At 41.5% G+C, this 18,979-nt stretch overlaps 1 protein-coding gene across 5 annotated transcripts; it reads right to left on the bottom strand.

The window, feature by feature from the left end:
• Positions 1 to 3,271: 3,271 nt before the first annotated feature.
• On the bottom strand, positions 3,272 to 17,464 carry LOC124633317. 5 transcript variants are annotated; one of them, XM_047168496.1, is made up of 11 exons: positions 17,378 to 17,464; positions 8,595 to 9,126; positions 8,198 to 8,287; positions 7,880 to 7,994; positions 6,990 to 7,661; positions 6,519 to 6,710; positions 5,673 to 5,813; positions 5,317 to 5,506; positions 4,989 to 5,202; positions 4,347 to 4,557; positions 3,272 to 4,038 (listed from the first exon to the last, which is right to left on the bottom strand). In XM_047168496.1, the coding sequence occupies exons 2-11, from the start codon at positions 8,669 to 8,671 to the stop codon at positions 3,937 to 3,939; spliced, it is 2,004 nt and encodes a 667-aa protein (XP_047024452.1). In that variant the 5' UTR covers positions 8,672 to 9,126; positions 17,378 to 17,464; the 3' UTR covers positions 3,272 to 3,936. The 5 variants fall into 5 exon arrangements, with proteins under 5 accessions (XP_047024452.1, XP_047024451.1, XP_047024454.1 ...); XM_047168495.1 differs by lacking the exon at positions 17,378 to 17,464 and having other exon boundaries at positions 8,595 to 9,452; XM_047168498.1 differs by lacking the exon at positions 17,378 to 17,464 and having other exon boundaries at positions 8,219 to 8,287; positions 8,595 to 9,452.
• Between the last annotated feature and the right edge of the window lie 1,515 nt (positions 17,465 to 18,979).

Below are 18,979 nucleotides of genomic sequence, written 5' to 3'. Positions count from 1 at the left end.
CTTTTGATTTTTATTTTAGTTGAATCCTGTTTCGTAACCCCCCATAACAGTGGCGGTATTACCATACAAGCCCAAAACCCTTGCTTAAATACTCAATAGGTTCAATAAAGAATCAATATCAAACGCGAACTATTTAAAAATTCGCGGGCATTCTTAAGGTAGAATTCCGTGCATCGCGACTGTCGCAGCCGCGCGCGGCCAACGACAGTCTTCGATCGCTCGCGACAATAGTCACCCTATGAAAATGTATGGCACCGTTGCCGAGGGCCGCGACGACGGTCGCGCGCGGTCGACGGGTGGCGTGAGCCGCGCACAATGAGGGTTTTCGATACTTTTTCTGCCGCCAGGCGGCGCTTCGTATGCGTCAGGTCCAAACAGCTGTCAAATAGTATGGAATTGTAGGGTCCGAACTTATTGTTTATTGAAATTCTGTTATATTGGAAGTGTTATTGATTTTATTATGGACTACGGTCAGAATAAGGTTTCCGAACTAAAAATTGAGCTAAGAGAGAGGGTGCAAAAGTCACTGGTACTAAGGAAAAGCTTGTTGAAAAATTTGTTAACACAATATGATTTAGTTTTTTTTATTTACTCAACCTCAATAGTAAAACAATAATGCAGTGCTTTAATTATAAAATAAAAAAAAACACTAAAATCGTTCACTATTCATAGTAAAGATAAGCACTTTGACAGTTACCTGGACCTGACGACTCGGTGCTGCCACCTGGTGGACGCCATTTTAGAAAACCCTCATTGCAAATCGCTCAGTATGGCAAAGGACAATGGGCACAAATATATGGGACCTGGGGCCCGATTCTCCTAAGTTAATAATGTCAAAATCGAGTAGAAATCGAATCGCAATAGCAGTTTTAACCATATCGGGCATTCTGCTACTAATAAAAGACCAATCGTATTCGATTGACATTTGATTGGTGTGCGATTGGTCTGCTATTTTGGTGATTTTGGTCCATACGGTAGTTTGCTGTACAATCATTTTGCAATCGTAATTCATTTGCAGACAAAATGATTCATTATTGAATGACAGAAAAGGATAAAAACGTTTATTTCAAAGAAAAAATAGCGGAATGCCACATACCCTTCAATCGTAATCGAGTCGGGATCGGATCTCAGTCGAATCGAGTCGAACGTGAATCGTATGACGCTTAAGTAAAATTAGGAGAATCGCGGCCCTGGTATACCCCACCAATAGGAATGTCATATATACCATTGGATAGGTCTTTTTATGTAGAACAATATTTACTATGACAGCTTTGTTGAAATGTTTGTCCGTTCTGAGATATAGATCAAAAACTGTGCAAAAGTTAGAACTAAATAATCTATTGATAACTCAAGTTTTTAAAGGAAAATCTAAGTACTACCAAGTGTAAGTCTTGTAAGTGCTACCTGCTGTGCCCGTTAGGGTCCATAATTGTTACTATTAGGTATGTAGCATTTCAACCTTTTATAACGGACAAACAATAGAACAAAGCTGTCATTGTAAATATTGTTCCAATTAAAAAGACCTATCCAACGATATATATGACTTTGCTATTGGTGCGGTTTCTCATTACGCCCAAAATCCAGTTGATACAATAAAAGGTTGAAATGCTACATAATAGTAACAATTATGGACCCTAACGGGCACAGCAGGTAGCACTTACAAGACTTACACTTGGTAGTACTTAGATTTTCCTTTAAAAACTTGAGTTATCAATAGATTACTTAGTTCTAACTTTTGCACAGTTTTTGATCTATATCTCAGAACGGACAAACATTTCAGCAAAGCTGTCATAGTAAATGTTGTTCTACATAAAAAGGCCTATCCAATGATATATATGACATTGCTATTGGTGGGGTATACCAATCTGCCCATTGTCCTTTAAGCCGTGCATGCGCGAGTCGTGAGCTTGCAGTGTTGCCGTTTTAGCGACGTGTGAGATCTGGGAGATTTTTAATGAGTTTTAAAACTTTTTTAAGATTTTGCCACAATAAAAACTAGCGACTTTTTAAAATAATTAAATAATAATTTAATAACGATCACCAACATTTTACTCTGATGTAATTAAATCATTTCTTAAGAAAGATAGACAATTCCAACTAGAATATAAATAATTTATTTTAATTCCTTATTACATTCTATTTTTTTACTTTCGTTTTGTAAGTTTCTGATTTGTTTTTTTTTTTTGTGTGTAACCTGTTAAACCTTTTAGGGTCAATTCCCACTGAAAGAGCAGCGGCCGGCAGCGGCCGTAAGAGCACGGACAATGTAAGCAGCACTTGCATTTACGGCCGCTGCCGGCCGCTGCTCTTTCAGTGGGAATTGACCCTTACGATGCAAGCAACTACGTTAGGGTGCGTCCACATCTGGCGAATGTGCCGCGAATGTGCAGCTCGCGAGCCGTTTGCGACCTGCCCGCGAGCTGCGCGCGTGCATTTTTGTTCGTGCGCCGCTTCTGCGCCGCCCGCGCGCAGTTCGCGCGCGACCTAAGCGCCGTACGCGATCAGCGCGCAGGCGGCGCGCGACGCGCTCTTTATTAAATAATAAACGGAACTGTAAGGGCGAGAACTGAGTGCGCGCAGATCGCGCGCCGCTCGCGCGCTCTATACGAGCCTTGCATGAGTTGCGCTAAAGAGGCGCACCAAGCTATTGCAGTGACTGCACGCGCGCAGCTCGCGGGCAGGTCGCAAACGGCTCGCGTGCTGCGCATTCGCGGCACATTCGCCAGATGTGGACGCACCCTTAGGTAACACAACTTTGTTCCCTCCAACAATGAAGCAAACCAAACGGCTTTTATCAAAGCCACCGGAGGTATGCAATTGCTGATATGTTTATATTCAATCTAGCACTACCATGCCTTCAGTGTGCTTTTTGGTTACCCCATTCACCGCATGACAAGCAAGAGTGAAATTGAAGAAAGAAGACCAAAGAAGATGTACAAATAATTGATTGCACCTAACCAGTGGTTTATGAAAAAATATTACATACATACTCAGTCGAAAACTGAACTTTCTTTTTTGAAATCGGTTAAAACTTTACTGGGCTTGCGTTATTTTGAAACCCTAGGCACGCCACTGCCCTAATAGTTACCAGTACTAAATGGTCTATACTGTTGATTAATATGAGAAGAGTGAACCATTCTACTGTTCAATTACTGCACCCACAAGGTTAAAATAACGATTTTCATGCTGATTACATATTCCAGTCATTAAAACTTTTTCAAAAGAGTGCAAGTTTTCAAAGGAGGCGATTGCGAAGAAATTAAATAAAGAATTTAATTCGAACATTTTATAATTACAATCATTGTTTAAAGTACATAAAAACTTCACAGATGACAGGTTTATAATGTTGCCTACAGCTGTGATATAGCCATTAGCTACTCGAAAATACAATGCACCTGCTTGCTTATTAATAAATAATACTGTACCATGAATTAATTTAAAGTTACACAAACATAAAATAATTTAAAAATTTGAATGAATAAAAATGAATTTATTAGGTATTCTATAAATCACCAATAACTTATTTGCATTATAATTTATTGTCTTACTAATCACTCAAAAGTAAATTTTAAAATATGATACAATGCGTGATACAGGCAATTAAAACAGAAATTGGGTATGCAACAAAAAAATTTAAACAAATTTCTGCAGCACTGAAAAAGCGCTTTAGACAAGAAAAAAATCTCCCAACACTAGAATACATTACAGAATGATTCAGGAAAAAATATAGGTATTACATTTTTTACGTGAAGCGATGAGGCATTGAGTCATCAATTACAGCTATTATGTATCTGAAGTTGTACCTATTATTGCCTTATTTTTTTTTACAGAATAAACATTCATTGACATTAAATCGTTTTTATATACTGACCAGTTATTGTGCATAACTGCATTTACACAATAGGTTAAATCCTTAAAATAAGTTTAGCAACAGTTTCATCTGAATATATCTCTAATTCCTTGTATGAGCTGGTTGACGAGAGGGTCGTGTTCCTCGTAGCCCGCCGACCGCATGTGATGTGATGCACTGCATATGAACTGGGGAAATGTAAATATGAATTTATTAAACGATCCATTACTCTTCTATCATGGCAGGGTGATCCAGCTAACTACAAATAAATGTTATTGAACAAAGTTATTTATTTATGCACATGTGGATGCTCTCAATTTGATTTTAAATATAGGTAACTTAAAATCTTTGTGTTAAATAAACAGAGGTCTATACCCGTTTAGCACGGGTCCACTAAGTTACTGAAGTTTAATAATAAAAAATGTAAACCGCACGTTATTTGAAAGACCAACGTTTTTCGACTTTAAAAAATAAAAAAAACTTGTAAAAAAGTTACCTTCTCCAAATACGTAATACCCGCCTGCGGACAGACATCGCTGCTCACATTGACACTGAGCTCATTGCTGGCGAGGTTATCAATCATAACGGTATGCAACTCTTGCAGGAAGGCAGCTAAGTTGTCAGTAGTGAGATCTGATAGCAGTTTCACGCTGAATTGGAAGCCGGTAGGCAGGTCCGAGGCGTCCTCGTCGTCTACACGGAAGCAACTGTGGAAGAGAAGGCTTGTTAGATTTTATGTAGAGTAGCTTTACTCAGGCGATGCAAGGAGCCCTATTAGAGTGCACAGATAATATGATGCAAGTAATATTTATTATATGTGGCAATGCTAATTTTGGAAATTGTACTGTTTAAGGTGATTGCTAACTTTTCAATTTACAATGATGTAGTATAGGTATTGAAAAAGTTAGATAAACTGTTTTTAAAGTCCGTCACGGGCTTTTGAAGTTGAAGCCGCAACTTTCAGTAACAGTTCTGGTCCATTCCGTAGCCTATCAGCTTGCCTCAATCTGTCAATTTTTTTTGATAGATTTTCGATGTTATCACAATAGAGTGGAAGGTTAATGTTCGATTGGTAAAATTTTGCAGATTCGGGTAGATTGATCTACTGGCGATTGTAAACATAGTTTCTGTCACATACCGGTACATGGAGGCGGTGCGGCCGGTGGGCCAGTGCTGCGCGGTGATGAGCGCGAGGCAGGGCGCCCGCGGCCGCTCCAGCGCCCTCTGCAGCGCCCGCTGCGACCGCAGGTCCTGTGCCGACGGCGCCGACGGGAACTCCGGGTGCGAGTGGTGCCAGCCGCACACGTGGGCTCCGATAGCACGGACTTGTTCCGCCGCTATCGACTGGGACACTGTAACAAATATAACAGGAACATGTTTAAACTAGGTAGATGTACAAATCTGCCAACTCCATACTGTTTAAATGTTAATGAAAACGTTATGATATATATTTTAATTAATTTTACCTGGGTCCATCTCGCAGTGCGTGCTGCCAGCAGCGGCAGCAGCCGGGCGGTACGCAGTGATGGTGAGTGCCAGCCTGACTGTCTCACTGACGTTGCCTCCTAAAAGTCCCATCACCTCGCCGCGTGACGTGTGCGCGTGACCATCCATTAGTAGAAGCGTTGATACGTGCATACGAACGTCGAATGGTGCCTGAGAATTAAAAAAACAAGTTTTCAAAATTGTATATTTTTTTTTTGCAAAATGTATTGTATTTTATTTTTTAAACATTAACCAGCCAGTCTTTTTTGACTGACTTTTTTTATTAATTACAACATCTGCATCAGTACTGTAACGTCAACAGTACACAACAACCTACCGGTTTGTCAGCACTATAAAGCCGACAGTGTAACAGCTGCACGGGCGGAGGCCGGGACACGCGGACGCGACGCGGCTCGGCACCTACTGCATACAAGTCACCTGACGCCGTATGCATTATTGTGTAGCCGCCGCCGCCGTCCTGAAGAAATGTAACAATATTGACTTCCCGTCTTCTGTCTAGCCTTGTCATTATTTGTCCAGCCATTTCCTGTCTATGTTGGGACTTGGGATTGGCTTTCAATTTAATCAGATATAATTTATTATGAATAAGTTTGAATATATGTGGGTTTAAGAGGTACAGAGGATTCTCGCTACGCTAAGCCAACGCAGCAAGCACAGTTTGATATTGATTGATCAACCTAGACAGCAAGAATTAGACAGAAATTGAAATGGACTCAAAACAGAGCCCTGTGACACACCTAGATTAACTGGATGAGTTTATCATTTTGGACTACTGATGTTTTCACATTGTGTCCTATGACGTAAACACATAAGTCTACTAAGTTAAAACCTCCATTTTGGTCTCTGTGATAGCAAAAAATATATGACTAACTTAACGAAAAGCTTTAGTCTACTTATATTATGACGATTGCTGCTGGGCAAAGTGTAAAGGCTCGAGCAGACCGGATGCGTATGCGTAACCACGCGCGTAGTCACGCGCGTAGTTACGCAAGCGGTGTGGCCTGTCTCATACATTTCCATACATTACAACTCATGGTTACGCCGTAACTACGCGCGTGACTACGCGCGTGGTTACGCATACGCATCCGGTCTGCTCGAGCCTTAAAGGAAGACATTTTTCTTTGTAAGGCTCTTTCAAAGAAAAGAATGGAAAAGTTCTCACCAAGTTAATTTTCTTCTGTCTCTTGGGCATGGGCTCGAACCTGCTCAGTGGTACAGCTATGGGAGCTTCATCACTAGCTTTAATCTGTTCCTTCTTAGGCGTAGTCTTGTACGTGCTGCTCTCACTGTCGCTGTCCACGTCTATTTCTATGTCGCTTTCGGGATCCGAGTCTTTTTTCTTTTCAATTTTTATCTGTAGAAAAACATTTATGTCAGACAAACAATAGTAATGAATGATACATTATGTGATTTTTTTGTTTAAGTAGGGTACCAATCAAAGGTGGCTGAGCAGATCAAAATGGGACACTGCCAAATACAGCAATAGGAGTCATTGCTTCATCATCTCCCAAGCTTTTCCCCAGCAATGTTGGGGTTGGCTACCAGTCTAACCGGATGCAGCTGAGTACCAATATTTTACAAGTAGTTGTCATTGCTTATTATTGGGAAAAAAGGAATGAAAAGGGAAACCTACCACTTGCTCTCCTTCTGAAACTGGTAAAGCTAGTCCAGAACCCAGCACTATTTGCATCTTAGGGCTCTTCACACTATCCTCAGAAAGACTAGAATCCTTTCTCTGCCTCCCTGGAGGTGTCTTCAACAATTCCTTACTTTTATTCCTAGGAGCACCTTTATCATAATTCCTAGATTTTTTTCTCCTATGATTACCAATCTTCTTTTCAGCCTTAACTTTCGCTTGATATTTAACAATATTCTTAGACACAATATCAGTCAGGTCTAAGTCAGAACCAATAGATTCTGTGGAGCCTATTATCAAATCATCTTCATACAATATTTCTGCTGGGTTTATTGCCATCAATTCAGCCTTTTTATCTATCAACACATCTGGTTTCAGTAAACTTTTGGAGTTTGTGTTCTTTTTTCTGAATGGTTTCTTTGGTATATTTATTGTGGGTGCTCCAGTGGTTACCATGTTAATTACATTATTTATACTGGTCATGTCATCTGTTACTATTTCTTCCTGGACTACCGCGGGCACATCCTCATGGTCCTCCGGTTTGTCAAGGCCAAATGATGGAGTCTCTAGATTGACTCCATATTCAGCCTCAATTAAAGCCTGTATTTCTGCTTCAGTCTTAGTTTTCAATGTCTGTGATATCTTTCTCACATTTCTGCCATACTTTGCCTGTAAATAAATATCACTAGTAAATATTTATGCTTGACTGCTATTATGATGTCTGCTAAAAAATTATAACCACTCAAGATAGAATAGATTATTATCTATCTATTTACAAGGATAAATATTTATTATTGTCATTACTTAAAAATGATTCAGGATTGTAAAGATATGAAAAAAGGACTTGTGTGATTATATAGACAGAAGAATGCTTTGAGTATTCTTACCATTTCTTTGATAAGAAGTTCTCTCTCTGATGAGCTCCATGCAGTATGTATATCAATGTAGTGTCTGTCTGAAGAGTTATTGCCATAAAGCTTCCTTGGTGAACTTTCTTTGAACCTTTTTTTTTTATTAAAAAAAAAAAAGATTAAATTTAATAATACTTCAGAATATATTGCTAAGTTGTTTATAAAATTGTATTTTATAGTTCAAATTGAATAGGATGGTGTGTGAAATGAGAGAAAGTTAGAAAGCTAGAAATTGAAGTGTCTCCACAAGGTCAATCTAGAGCAATGATGAATGAATGATGGTTAAGGACTTACCTATTAGTTTGTTTATCGTACCAGTTCGTCTCCGTGGAGTCGAGGAGCCACTGCGGGTGCACCGTGTCCTCTCTGTTCGAACACGAAGGGCTATATACAACAAATACGCAATTGTTTACTACAAATGCTAGACTAAAACTGCGCCCGAAAGAATGGTTTCCAAATAAATTCATGAATTGGACGTAATGTTTCTGTATACTAGTATGTTCAAAAATATTGGGGGATGCGTTTAAAACATAAAGTTGGTCTAATTTCTCATTGTTTTGAATAGAAACTGGAGACCCTGGTGTCAACAAAACATTGTAAACATAACCGTGTTACTGTTGCGTAACAACGACAAATGGTTTATTATAAAGAATGATGTTACAAAATTATTTTTTACGATAAATATACTCACATTCCTTGGTTATTTTGAGCAAAACAGGAATTAAAAGAGAAATCTCCTAGAATGTCAATTTCGTCGTCGTCAGCCATTTTTGTTCTGATTTGACATTTCAAAATATTTTGAGAAGAATCAAGAATTCTCCAGTATTGCCAACTTTAAAGAGTAAATAACATAAGTATGTCGGCTCTTCGTTACCAACATCAGAAATCTCCATCGTTTACTCTAGCCGCAGACGCTTAGTTTATAATGAATAATAATGCCAGCACTGTCTTGAGTACACTTTATAGTAAGAAATAACAATTATGGTGATAAACAAACAATAAACTAAATTACGACGTCGAATTGAGACGATTCGCCTGGTGAGGGCGCGCGGGCCTTTTTCTTTATGTCAAAGTTCCCGCGCTGCTCCCAACTTGACGCTCCGTCAGAGTGACACTTCCTCAGCTGTCACTCTAATCCGACGTATTCTCATATTCTCTACGGCGGCGCCGACACGGCCAGACTGACAATCGTCCGTCCTCGGACGTAGTAGTTTAATGGCGTCCTGGAAAGATCAAAACAGTACACGGCTAATGATCCGCTCGTCCACCCTGACGAACATAATGCCATAATGTCTACCATAATACAGAAGCAACATTTTGCCCACACAACAACTTTACACACGGCGACTTTACATACTACAACTTTACACACCATAACTTCATACACCATAACATTACACACCACAACGTGGACCGGACGAGTGCGTCCCTTCGACCAGCCACCAAAGCGACATGGACCGGACAACACTGTCCCTTCGACCAGTTGTATAACACAAAACCACAAACATGGACCGGACGAGTGCGTCCCTTCGACCAACCGCCAAAGCGACATGGACCGGACGACACTGCCCCTTCGACCAGTTTGTCACAAGCATGGACCGGACGAATGCGTCCCTTCGACCAGCCGCCAAAGCGACATGGACCGGACGACACTGCCCCTTCGACCAGCCTGTATAACACAACCACAAACATGGACCGGACGAGTGCGTCCCTTCGACCAGCCGCCAAAGCGACATGGACCGGACGACACTGCCCCTTCGACCAGTTTGTCACAAGCATGGACCGGACGAGTGCGTCCCTTCGACCAGCCGCCAAAGCGACATGGACCGGACGACACTGCCCCTTCGACCAGCCTGTATAACACAACCACAAACATGGACCGGACGAGTGCGTCCCTTCGACCAGCCGCCAAAGCGACATGGACCGGACGACACTGCCCCTTCGACCAGTTTGTCACAAGCATGGACCGGACGAGTGCGTCCCTTCGACCAGCCGCCAAAGCGACATGGACCGGACGACACTGTCCCTTCGACCAGCTTGTGTAACACAACATCCCAAACATAGACCGGACTGCACTGTCTCTCAACCTTGATCTATCACACATACTCATTCATAATACATAACACAGTAACTAACCTTTCTGTTATGGACGATCCTGCTCAGTATGAACTTCGACTTCATAATGTACATCTAAGGTGTCAGAGTCATAGAGGCTAAGCGTATCTGACCACGCAGTGAGCGTTTCAGAATCAGCTGAAGCAGTGACCGAGTCTGCAGGCAACATATCCCCGAAATTTGGAGTATCACCGAAATCATTACAGTTTTGTGTCAATTCATCCGACGCCGACACGGTCTCCTCTTCATTCAATAGGCTGTCAGTGATTTCAAGTAAACCGGTATGTCCCTTAGGTACTGGACGCAAGTTCTCATGAGCATATTTGTAAACGCGATTTGAACCGTTAATATTTTTCAGTTCGTAGCGATCATTTTCTAATACCGATGTTATTATGAATGGCCCTTTAAACTTCTTGTCTAATTTAGTTTGGTTTCGTTCACCGGTTTTGAGAAAAACAAAGTCACCCTTGGTGAATGGTTTGATATTAGCGCGACCACGATTAAACCGACGAGTGTCTGCTAATACAGCCTTTTCGATATTATTTGACGCATTCTCTCTAACGGATTCTAAATCTAACCTTTTAATCTCCTCGTCCGATTGTGCGATAGAAATTTTAGACATACCCAATGATTGTGCGCGAATCCCGAACATTAATTCTGTTGGTGAGTATTTAGTCACTGTGGATTTCGTACTATTTAGCGCTAACTGAATATTGCCTAGTTCGTCACGCCATGTTTTGTTCTGTTCATTTTCTACTATCGTAAGCAAGCTTTTCAACGTTCTCATGACTCTCTCTACTTGACCATTCGCTCTACTAGAACCTGTTGCAATGAAATGAAGACTGATTTTATGCTCAGTACAAAATTTCTTGAATTCGGCACTAATATAGCATCGAGCCTGATCTGCAATAACACGTTTAGGGGCCCCAAAGAGATGGACAGCTTTTTCTAGAGCACGCACCGCACTAGTGGCGTCGAGTGACGCCGTATGCTCGAGAAGAACGTATTTACTAAACGCATCTATGATAACCGAGCAATATTCTTTGCGATCGCTTTTACCACTCAATTTCCCAGTGAAATCTATATGGATCGTATGCCATGGCACGGGTACTTTAGGGATAGAGTGCAAGCGAACTGATTGAGCTCCCGAAGGCCCTTTAGACGCTTTACAAACTATGCACGAATCAACAAATTGTCGCACACTTTTAGACATTTGGGGAAACCAATATTGTTCATAAAGTTTGTCTAACGTTTTGTCACTACCGAGATGTTGTATTTCGTTATGAACATGGTTAATTAGTGTCCAAATAAGGGATCGGGGAACAACAGGTAACCACACAGTAGCTTTATTTCGTTCGACTTTCCTATATAAAATACCATCTCTAACGTCATACGTGCGAGCTACCGAATCAGGCATATCATTGTTGTTGTGCTTGTTTATTAGGTCTTGGATTTCGCTATCTCGTTTCTGTTCCACGGAAAGCCAACCTTGATGTAGTTCTACAAATTTAACTTCTTTCCTAATAGGAGATATGTTAGAAGAGGCACCTTCTTCGGGTTGTAGATTACGGGAGAGATAATCAGCATGTTCCATTCCGCGACCTTCGCGATAGACAATGTCAAAATCATACGCTTGCAAAATTGCCCACCAGCGATGTACACGTGGAGTGAGGTCAACTTTTGACTTTGATGCCTTTCAGGCCCGCCGCTAGCTGTTTGTTCGCCCGCGTGCAAAACCAATTATGCCGCCCTACGATTACATATTATACTGGGTTTTGTCAAAAAATATATAAGGGGGGGGGGTCCAGGGGGTCCGGACCCCCCCGCTCATTCATATCCATTTTACTTGTCCAACAGAAAAAAATATGTACATGCACCGCTCTGATTGCAGAAAACGCACTTCCTTTTGGATACATAAATATTGCAATAGGTACATAACATATATTACACGTAACTTTTATTAACTTGAAATGCTCTAAGTCTTAGAGTAACCTAAGAAGTCCTGGGTTAGCCCATAAGCAGACTAAGCAATTGCTTAGGGCATCAATGCAGTGCAATCAATACCCAAGTTGCCCCTATGTATTGAAAGATTGTGATTAATGGGTAGGTACCAACATAATGTATATCAAAGTGCTTAGAACAGATTATGGGTAACTTAAACTAACGAACTTAAATATCTATAGCAATGTTTAATTTCAGTAAAATATGGTATTAATGGTTTTTGGTGGGTTTCCCGTTGAAAAAGTCAACGCATGAGACATATTTCATATGTAAGGAAGCGCGAGCGAAGCGAGCGCGAAATTTTTTTAGTCTAAGGACACAAAACAAATAAAAACCATAAATATGTCGGAGGCGTCATCAGGATGGCACTATCGTCCGACATCAGTTAGGGTAATCAAGCAAAGAGATAATTCAAAGAAACTCAAAACTCAAACAAACTCAAAACTCAAACGTTTATTCAAATTAGTCAGAACAAAAGACAGCCCCCAAAACGCCCGCCCTTCGCCACTTCCTATGTGTTTTGGCTGGGGAGAAGAAGTGGCGGAACAAACTCCCCAGCAACACATGTCTGTCTCTTAGGTTAGAAGAACCATTACAATAACCTTTACAATATGGATCTACAACGGTACTACAACGCTAGGCAATAACACTAGGTACACTATACGTAACGAAAGGCAGTAACGCGACAACTCCACGAAGACTCGACGAAGCCTCGACCAAGACTCGATCAAGACTGAGCTCTGCGGACGCCACGCTGACCGCCACGACTCTGCCAAGCGCGCCAAAATGTTGTTTCACCGGAAACGCCACCAGAGGGCGCGCTTGCTTGACGTTTAGTATCCGTACTAATGACAGTCTCCGACAAATAAAACAAAGCAAAGTCAAAAAGTAAGATATGCACAGAAATGAAGTGCAAATGTACATGAAGCCGCGAGCGAAGCGAGCGCGATTTTTCCCTTAGAGTTTTCATGAAGTAAACATATCATAAAAAGCCAAAGTGAACAAAAAGCTATAAGGCCTCGGCCTCAAATTTTGCGGGCAGCGGGGCGGCAGCGGCGGCGGCGCGGGCGGTCACCAAGTGCACCGCTCGTTGCCGGCTCCCGCGCTGCTGTATTCAAGGGCCGGTCCATTTGATTATACGCGTAAGATCCTGCCGCTCCCGCGCCTCCGCCGCTGCCGCCCCGCTGCCCGCAAAATTCGAGGCCGAGGCCTAAACGACGTGCGCGAAAAATGATTTTTCGGAATTGAATGCCTCAACAATTAAACAAAGATAAATTGCGATCAGTGCCGGTTTTAACTCTACCAGCGCCAGGGCCAGGGCGAGATTTCTACGGCGCCCTCCAACTGCAATTGTAACCCATACGAAAAACAGTGACGTATGTAGTTAGCGATTGCGCGAGCGAAGCGAGCGCAAATATTTTTTTTATAGTTAACAAGTCGAAGCAAAAATTACGTAAAATGTAACCTAATTGTACATAAGTTATTGCTGGTTGGTGAATGCAAAAACACTGGAACATGTCTTCTGATTGCGCGAGCGAAGCGAGCGCGAAATTTTTTGTTATATTTTAGAACTCAAAACAAAAATTACTTAAAATTTTGCCCAAACGTACATAACTCTTTGTTGATGATGGCGCCTATGTATTTAAATTTTGGGACTTAAAGTAGTACCTAGTCGTGGGTCTGTGGGCGGTGAGTTCGGGTGGCTCATCGTCCCTCTGTCTTTCTAGACGACAGACCCGTGTCGACGGCGCGCGTTGTTCCACGCGCTCCTCAAAGAGATGTCAGCAACCCCAGCGGGGCCCAGCAGGGCCAAGGCCTGCCGGGGCTGCGGGTTGTTCGAAAGAGATACCGCGGCCCTGGTACATAAAAGGCCTATGACGGAACACGACGATTTTAGTCAGTAAGATTTGATGATTTTACGTCGCTAAAAAAAAAAAAAAAAAAAGTAGTACCTAGTAAGAAAGTTCATATGGAAACTAGAAGTTACTTTCTTATTAATAAAATAACTTAAAAACGACGCTCCCTTTTTGCTAGGGTAGACTAAAAAAATCTTGAAAAATAAAAACAACTGTAAAGTGAAGCAAGCCCGAAAATGTTTGAGTTTTGGATCACTAAAAGTCCTAAACATATATAATAAAAAGCGACTGTGAAGTGAAGAAGCCGCGAGCGAAGGGAGCGCGAATTCTTTTGAGTATTGGGACATTAAAAGTAGCTATATGTGATAAAAAATCGAAGCGTAAAGTAAGGAAACCGCGAGCGAAGCGAGCGCGAAAATTATTGAGTTTTGGGACATAAAAGTAGTGTTTCTTCGAGAATTTCTCAAATTTAACGCGGAATTAAACACAAATTCGCTTCGGCGCCCCTGAGCCCGCGGCGCCCGGGTTATTCGCACACGCTGCACCATAGGTTAAGATCGCCCTGATGCTATCCATTCATTTGGATACAGTTCTTGTTAGTTGCAATCTTTGATGAAAGGACCATGAGTCAAATTGGGCTCATTGTCCAACAGAGTTATAGCATATGCCGTTGTGAAGGTTTTTGTTTGTACTAAAATTGTTACTATGGGCACTACCTTCAATTCCATGTCAAAAAAAAGATATGAACCTAAATAGGTTTACATATTACGTAGGTATACATTCTGGTTAACAGAAACGAAATGGGTCGAGATGCCATCGCTCAGTATTACTGCTCGTGTCTAACAGGTAGACGCTCAGCAGGAAGTTGTGCTCATATCATTTCAATAATATGGTATCTAAGGTTAGGCAGGCACTCACAATTTAATCCACCGGCAGGATATTTAGACGACATTATTATTGATATTGATTGAAATGTTAACAAAAATAATTTTAACTGTTAGCAGCTGTTTTATTTTTTATGTATACATTAAACCTGGAATTAAAACTAGTTAAAGGTGTTCAATAACAAAACCTACACTGCCATAACAGCACTACTTTTTGCAGAATATTAGTTTATTTATGGTCGGAGAAAAAGATTTATAGCAAAATAACCCCATGGATTCTTCGCAAAAATGAGTTTAAATCTTTATATTTACATATATTCAAAGTGGTCTCATCTCTGTTGGTGGGTGAGCCCAGGCTTCATACATTTTTGCCCATGGTCCTTTAAAACAAAAATAGGAGTAACATTCTGATCAAGGATTGGTTGGGGGCGCCTGCGGCGCCCCTTATATCCGGCGCCCTGGGCCGTCGCCCAACTGCGCCCTACCCTAAAACCGCTACTGATTGCGATATCTGACATGGAGGCGCGAGCGCAGCGAGCGCGAATTTTTTTGGGGATGCAAAGGATGAACCCGTCAAAATTGATAGGGGACGACCAAAGCGAGGGCGGCTTTTTCTGAAATTTTATTACTAATCTACTCATCTATTTTTAGTAAAAATATTTTTACTACGTAATTATGGGTTAATTTTGCCGCCCCCTAAATAGTGCCGCCCAGGGCATTTGCCCCCCCTGCTCTCTCCCCCCACGCTACGCTAATGGTTGATCTTAAATCGTTTTTAATAATTTTAAATTTTGAAAATGATCAACAGATGTAACTGAAACCGGCAGTGTAAGTAATATTCTTAGCGCTATTGCTGTGTTCGGAAATATTGAAATCAAATAATTGGTAAAAAGATATTGTATTTTTTTAATATTACGTGATAGGTCGCTCGATTTGCCGCCCCCTAGGACGTGCCGCCCGCGTGCGGTGCACGCCTTGCACGCCCGCTTACGGCGGGCCTGATGCCTTTAGCGAATTACAATCTGTATAAACAGTGAATCGCCTGCCATACAAGTAATGCCTAAAATGTTCTACCGCTCGTACGACGGCTAAAGTCTCTAATTCATACGAGTGATAGCGAGATTCTACTTCAGATGTACGTTTGCTATAATATTCTATTACGTGAGGCAAGAGGTTTTTCCTTTGAATGAGAATTGCTCCGTAGCCATCAGCGCTGGCGTCTGTATGTAATTCAACAGGCAATTCTGGGTCGAAAATTGTTAAAACTGGTTCGGAAGTCAGAATCTCAACTATCTTGCTACGGATATCTTCATGTTTGTCAGTCCATTTAATCGGTCCCTTCAATTTAGTTAAAGGATAAAGAGGTCCAATGACATTTGTAAAACTGGGAATAAATTTTCTGAAGTAAGACGCGAGTCCAATAAACTGACGAACGTGTGTGCCTGTTTTTGGAGGAGGTGCATCTGCCAAAGCTTGAATCTTAAGTGAGTTTGGTCTAATTTCGCCAGCTTGTATTGAATAACCCAGATAATTGATTTTAACTTTCATGAATTTACATTTTTTGGGGTTTAGGGAAAAACCAGCATCTGTCAAGGCATACAAGGTATCATCTAAGCGTTGCAGGCCTTGAGAAATATCAGGGGAATAGCAGAGAACGTCATCCATATAAATTAGAGGCTTGTCGTTGAGATTTTGCAAGGCTTTATTGATGCATCTTTGATAAACGGATGGAGCGTTACGTAAACCAAAGGGCATAGTGAGGTATTCATATTGCCCTTCAGGAGTTACAAAGGCTGTCATTTCAATTGAATCTGGATGAATAGGGATCTGGTGGAAGCCGCTAGCCATATCAAGTGATGAGAAAAAGTTAGCGCAAGTCAGTTGATCTATCTGTTCCTCTATGCGAGGCAATGGATAATGTTCTGGATGAGTGTTTGAGTTAAGCTCCCTGTAGTCGACGCACATTCTATCCGTATTGTCTTTCTTTTTTACAAGAAGTATAGGACTTGAAAAGGGGGAGGAGCTCTCACGAATAATTCCTGCATCAAGAAGATCTTGTATTTTTTCACGAACTATCTGTTTTTCTACCGGTGCTAAACGATAAGGTGACCTATGAACTACTTTATGGGGGTCTATCAACTTAATCTCTAACTGCCCTGTTTTAACGCGCCTTGTTGGTACACCATCAACAAAATAATCAGAATATTTGTTCAGTATTCTTAAAAGTGCTTCTTTATCTTCATTTACTAAGTCCGTGTCAACCTCAGAAACAAAGTACGCATTAAATTTGCTTATGCAAAAGTTAGCCTCCTGTTTCATATTAAGCACAACTTTGTTATTATCAATTGTTGCATAAAAACCCTTGTCCAAAATATCTCTACCTATAATAATCGGCACAGAAATATCGGAATCAGGCACGATGTGAAATGTAATGTCAACCGGAACATCACCAATCGTAACTGTGCTTAACATTTGACTAGAGCATTTGACGTCGTTACCGCCAAGACCAGTAAGGTAAACTAAATCGTTGCGTACAGTACCCGGAAACCGCTTAGAGAGACTTTCAGTTATGAGTGAACAAGATGATCCACTATCGAATAGAAAAGGAAACCGCTCACCGGAAGATGTCTCCAGCGAGGATCTGGAGGGGTCATGGCCGCAGAGGTTGACTTCTTTGTTCGCTAACCCACCGGGCCTCTTCTTGTCGAGACAAGTTGGTGATGTGTGTCCAGTCTTTCCGCACGAAAAGCAGGTAATGGTTTTGTCTTGCTTGTTGGTGGAAGTTGAATAATCTGAAGGCTTCGATACTTGATCTTCCTTACGCGATTTGCATTCAAACTGTTTGTGACCCTTTACGCCACAACGATGACATTTGCCAAGAAACCTCGTATCTGTCACCCGCGGTCGCTTCACATCAGGGTCTTGACACCCGTCCATATTATCCGCCCGGCGTTTCAGCGAGATGCCATTAAGAATTCGAAATAGCTGAGCGCGAGTAGTAACGACATGGGATGTTAGCTCTCTACGTATCAAGTTATCCTTCTGGCATAAAACAGATATGACAAACCCAGTAATAACCTCTTCGGATAATTCTGCTTTTGGAATTTGCTCGATCATGCTCCATAAGCGCAACGCAGACTCAGATGCAGTTTCTTTAGCCTCGATTTGAAATCGCAATATCTCATCAAAATGATCTTGAATCAGTTTCGGTTTGGCAAATCTAGCCAATAACAATTGTTTAATACTACACCAGGATATGTTCTTCAAGTTTAATTTGGTTAAACAGGTAGCGGCACGACCTTTGAGTGCTCTAGTGAGTGCCATTAGTAAGTCGACACCATCGAGATTTTTGTTTTCTACTATGACTTCGGTTAGTGCACACCAATCTTCAATATCTGCGGCCTTATCGTCAGGATCGTATGGGATGAGTTTTGGTGTCACATTAGAACTTACTGCTGCCTGGGGCGGTGGGATTGAGACCAACCGGGATAAGAGCGACTCCATGCTTGACAATAGTTGCGTTGCAGGGTCGCTTTTTGATGGCTGCGTATCCACGGCATGACCTCTCTTCGATCCCACTTCTGATGTCGGCTCTTCGTTACCAACATCAGAAATCTCCATCGTTTACTCTAGCCGCAGACGCTTAGTTTATAATGAATAATAATGCCAGCACTGTCTTGAGTACACTTTATAGTAAGAAATAACAATTATGGTGATAAACAAACAATAAACTAAATTACGACGTCGAATTGAGACGATTCGCCTGGTGAGGGCGCGCGGGCCTTTTTCTTTATGTCAAAGTTCCCGCGCTGCTCCCAACTTGACGCTCCGTCAGAGTGACACTTCCTCAGCTGTCACTCTAATCCGACGTATTCTCATATTCTCTACGGCGGCGCCGACAAGTAAATCATTTATTCGCTTGAAATATGGTGATACATAACCACTCAAGCGTCCGAGGTGATAACAGTCACCAAAAAAATTCTTGCCTTAAGCGTCCATGGTGACTACAGTATCCGAACGACATCGTTCGGTTTAAACGTGTACAGCGCTATAGCCAGGTGGTATTAATATAGTTGATTGATACTAGATGGCGCGTTATTAAATTTGTCATCCGTGAGTTGTGATTTTTTCTGTGCAATGGCAACATTAAATTTATAAAAAAATATATTGAAGTGACAGTTCGTCGTTTTTGACAAGTGACTTTTTTGTGTGTGGAGCTC

The sequence above is a fragment of the Helicoverpa zea genome, chromosome 9 (assembly GCF_022581195.2).
Source record: "Helicoverpa zea isolate HzStark_Cry1AcR chromosome 9, ilHelZeax1.1, whole genome shotgun sequence".
In the NCBI taxonomy this organism is placed as follows: Eukaryota; Metazoa; Arthropoda; class Insecta; order Lepidoptera; family Noctuidae; genus Helicoverpa; species Helicoverpa zea.
Note: the sequence above shows the minus strand (reverse complement) of the source record. Positions and strands in the feature narration are given on the sequence as shown.

What these genes read in the sequence shown, in the direction of transcription:
- LOC124633317 (XM_047168496.1), bottom strand. Translation starts at nt 8,671, where the DNA reads ATGGCTGACGACGACGAAATTGACATTCTAGGAGATTTCTCTTTTAAT. An exon ending in TACGATAAACAAACTAATAG is followed by an intron (nt 7,995 to 8,197) that starts GTAAGTCCTTAA and finishes TAAAAAAAAAAG; the next exon opens with GTTCAAAGAAAGTTCACCAA. An exon ending in CGCACCGCCTCCATGTACCG is followed by an intron (nt 4,558 to 4,988) that starts GTATGTGACAGA and finishes TCTCTTCCACAG; the next exon opens with TTGCTTCCGTGTAGACGACG.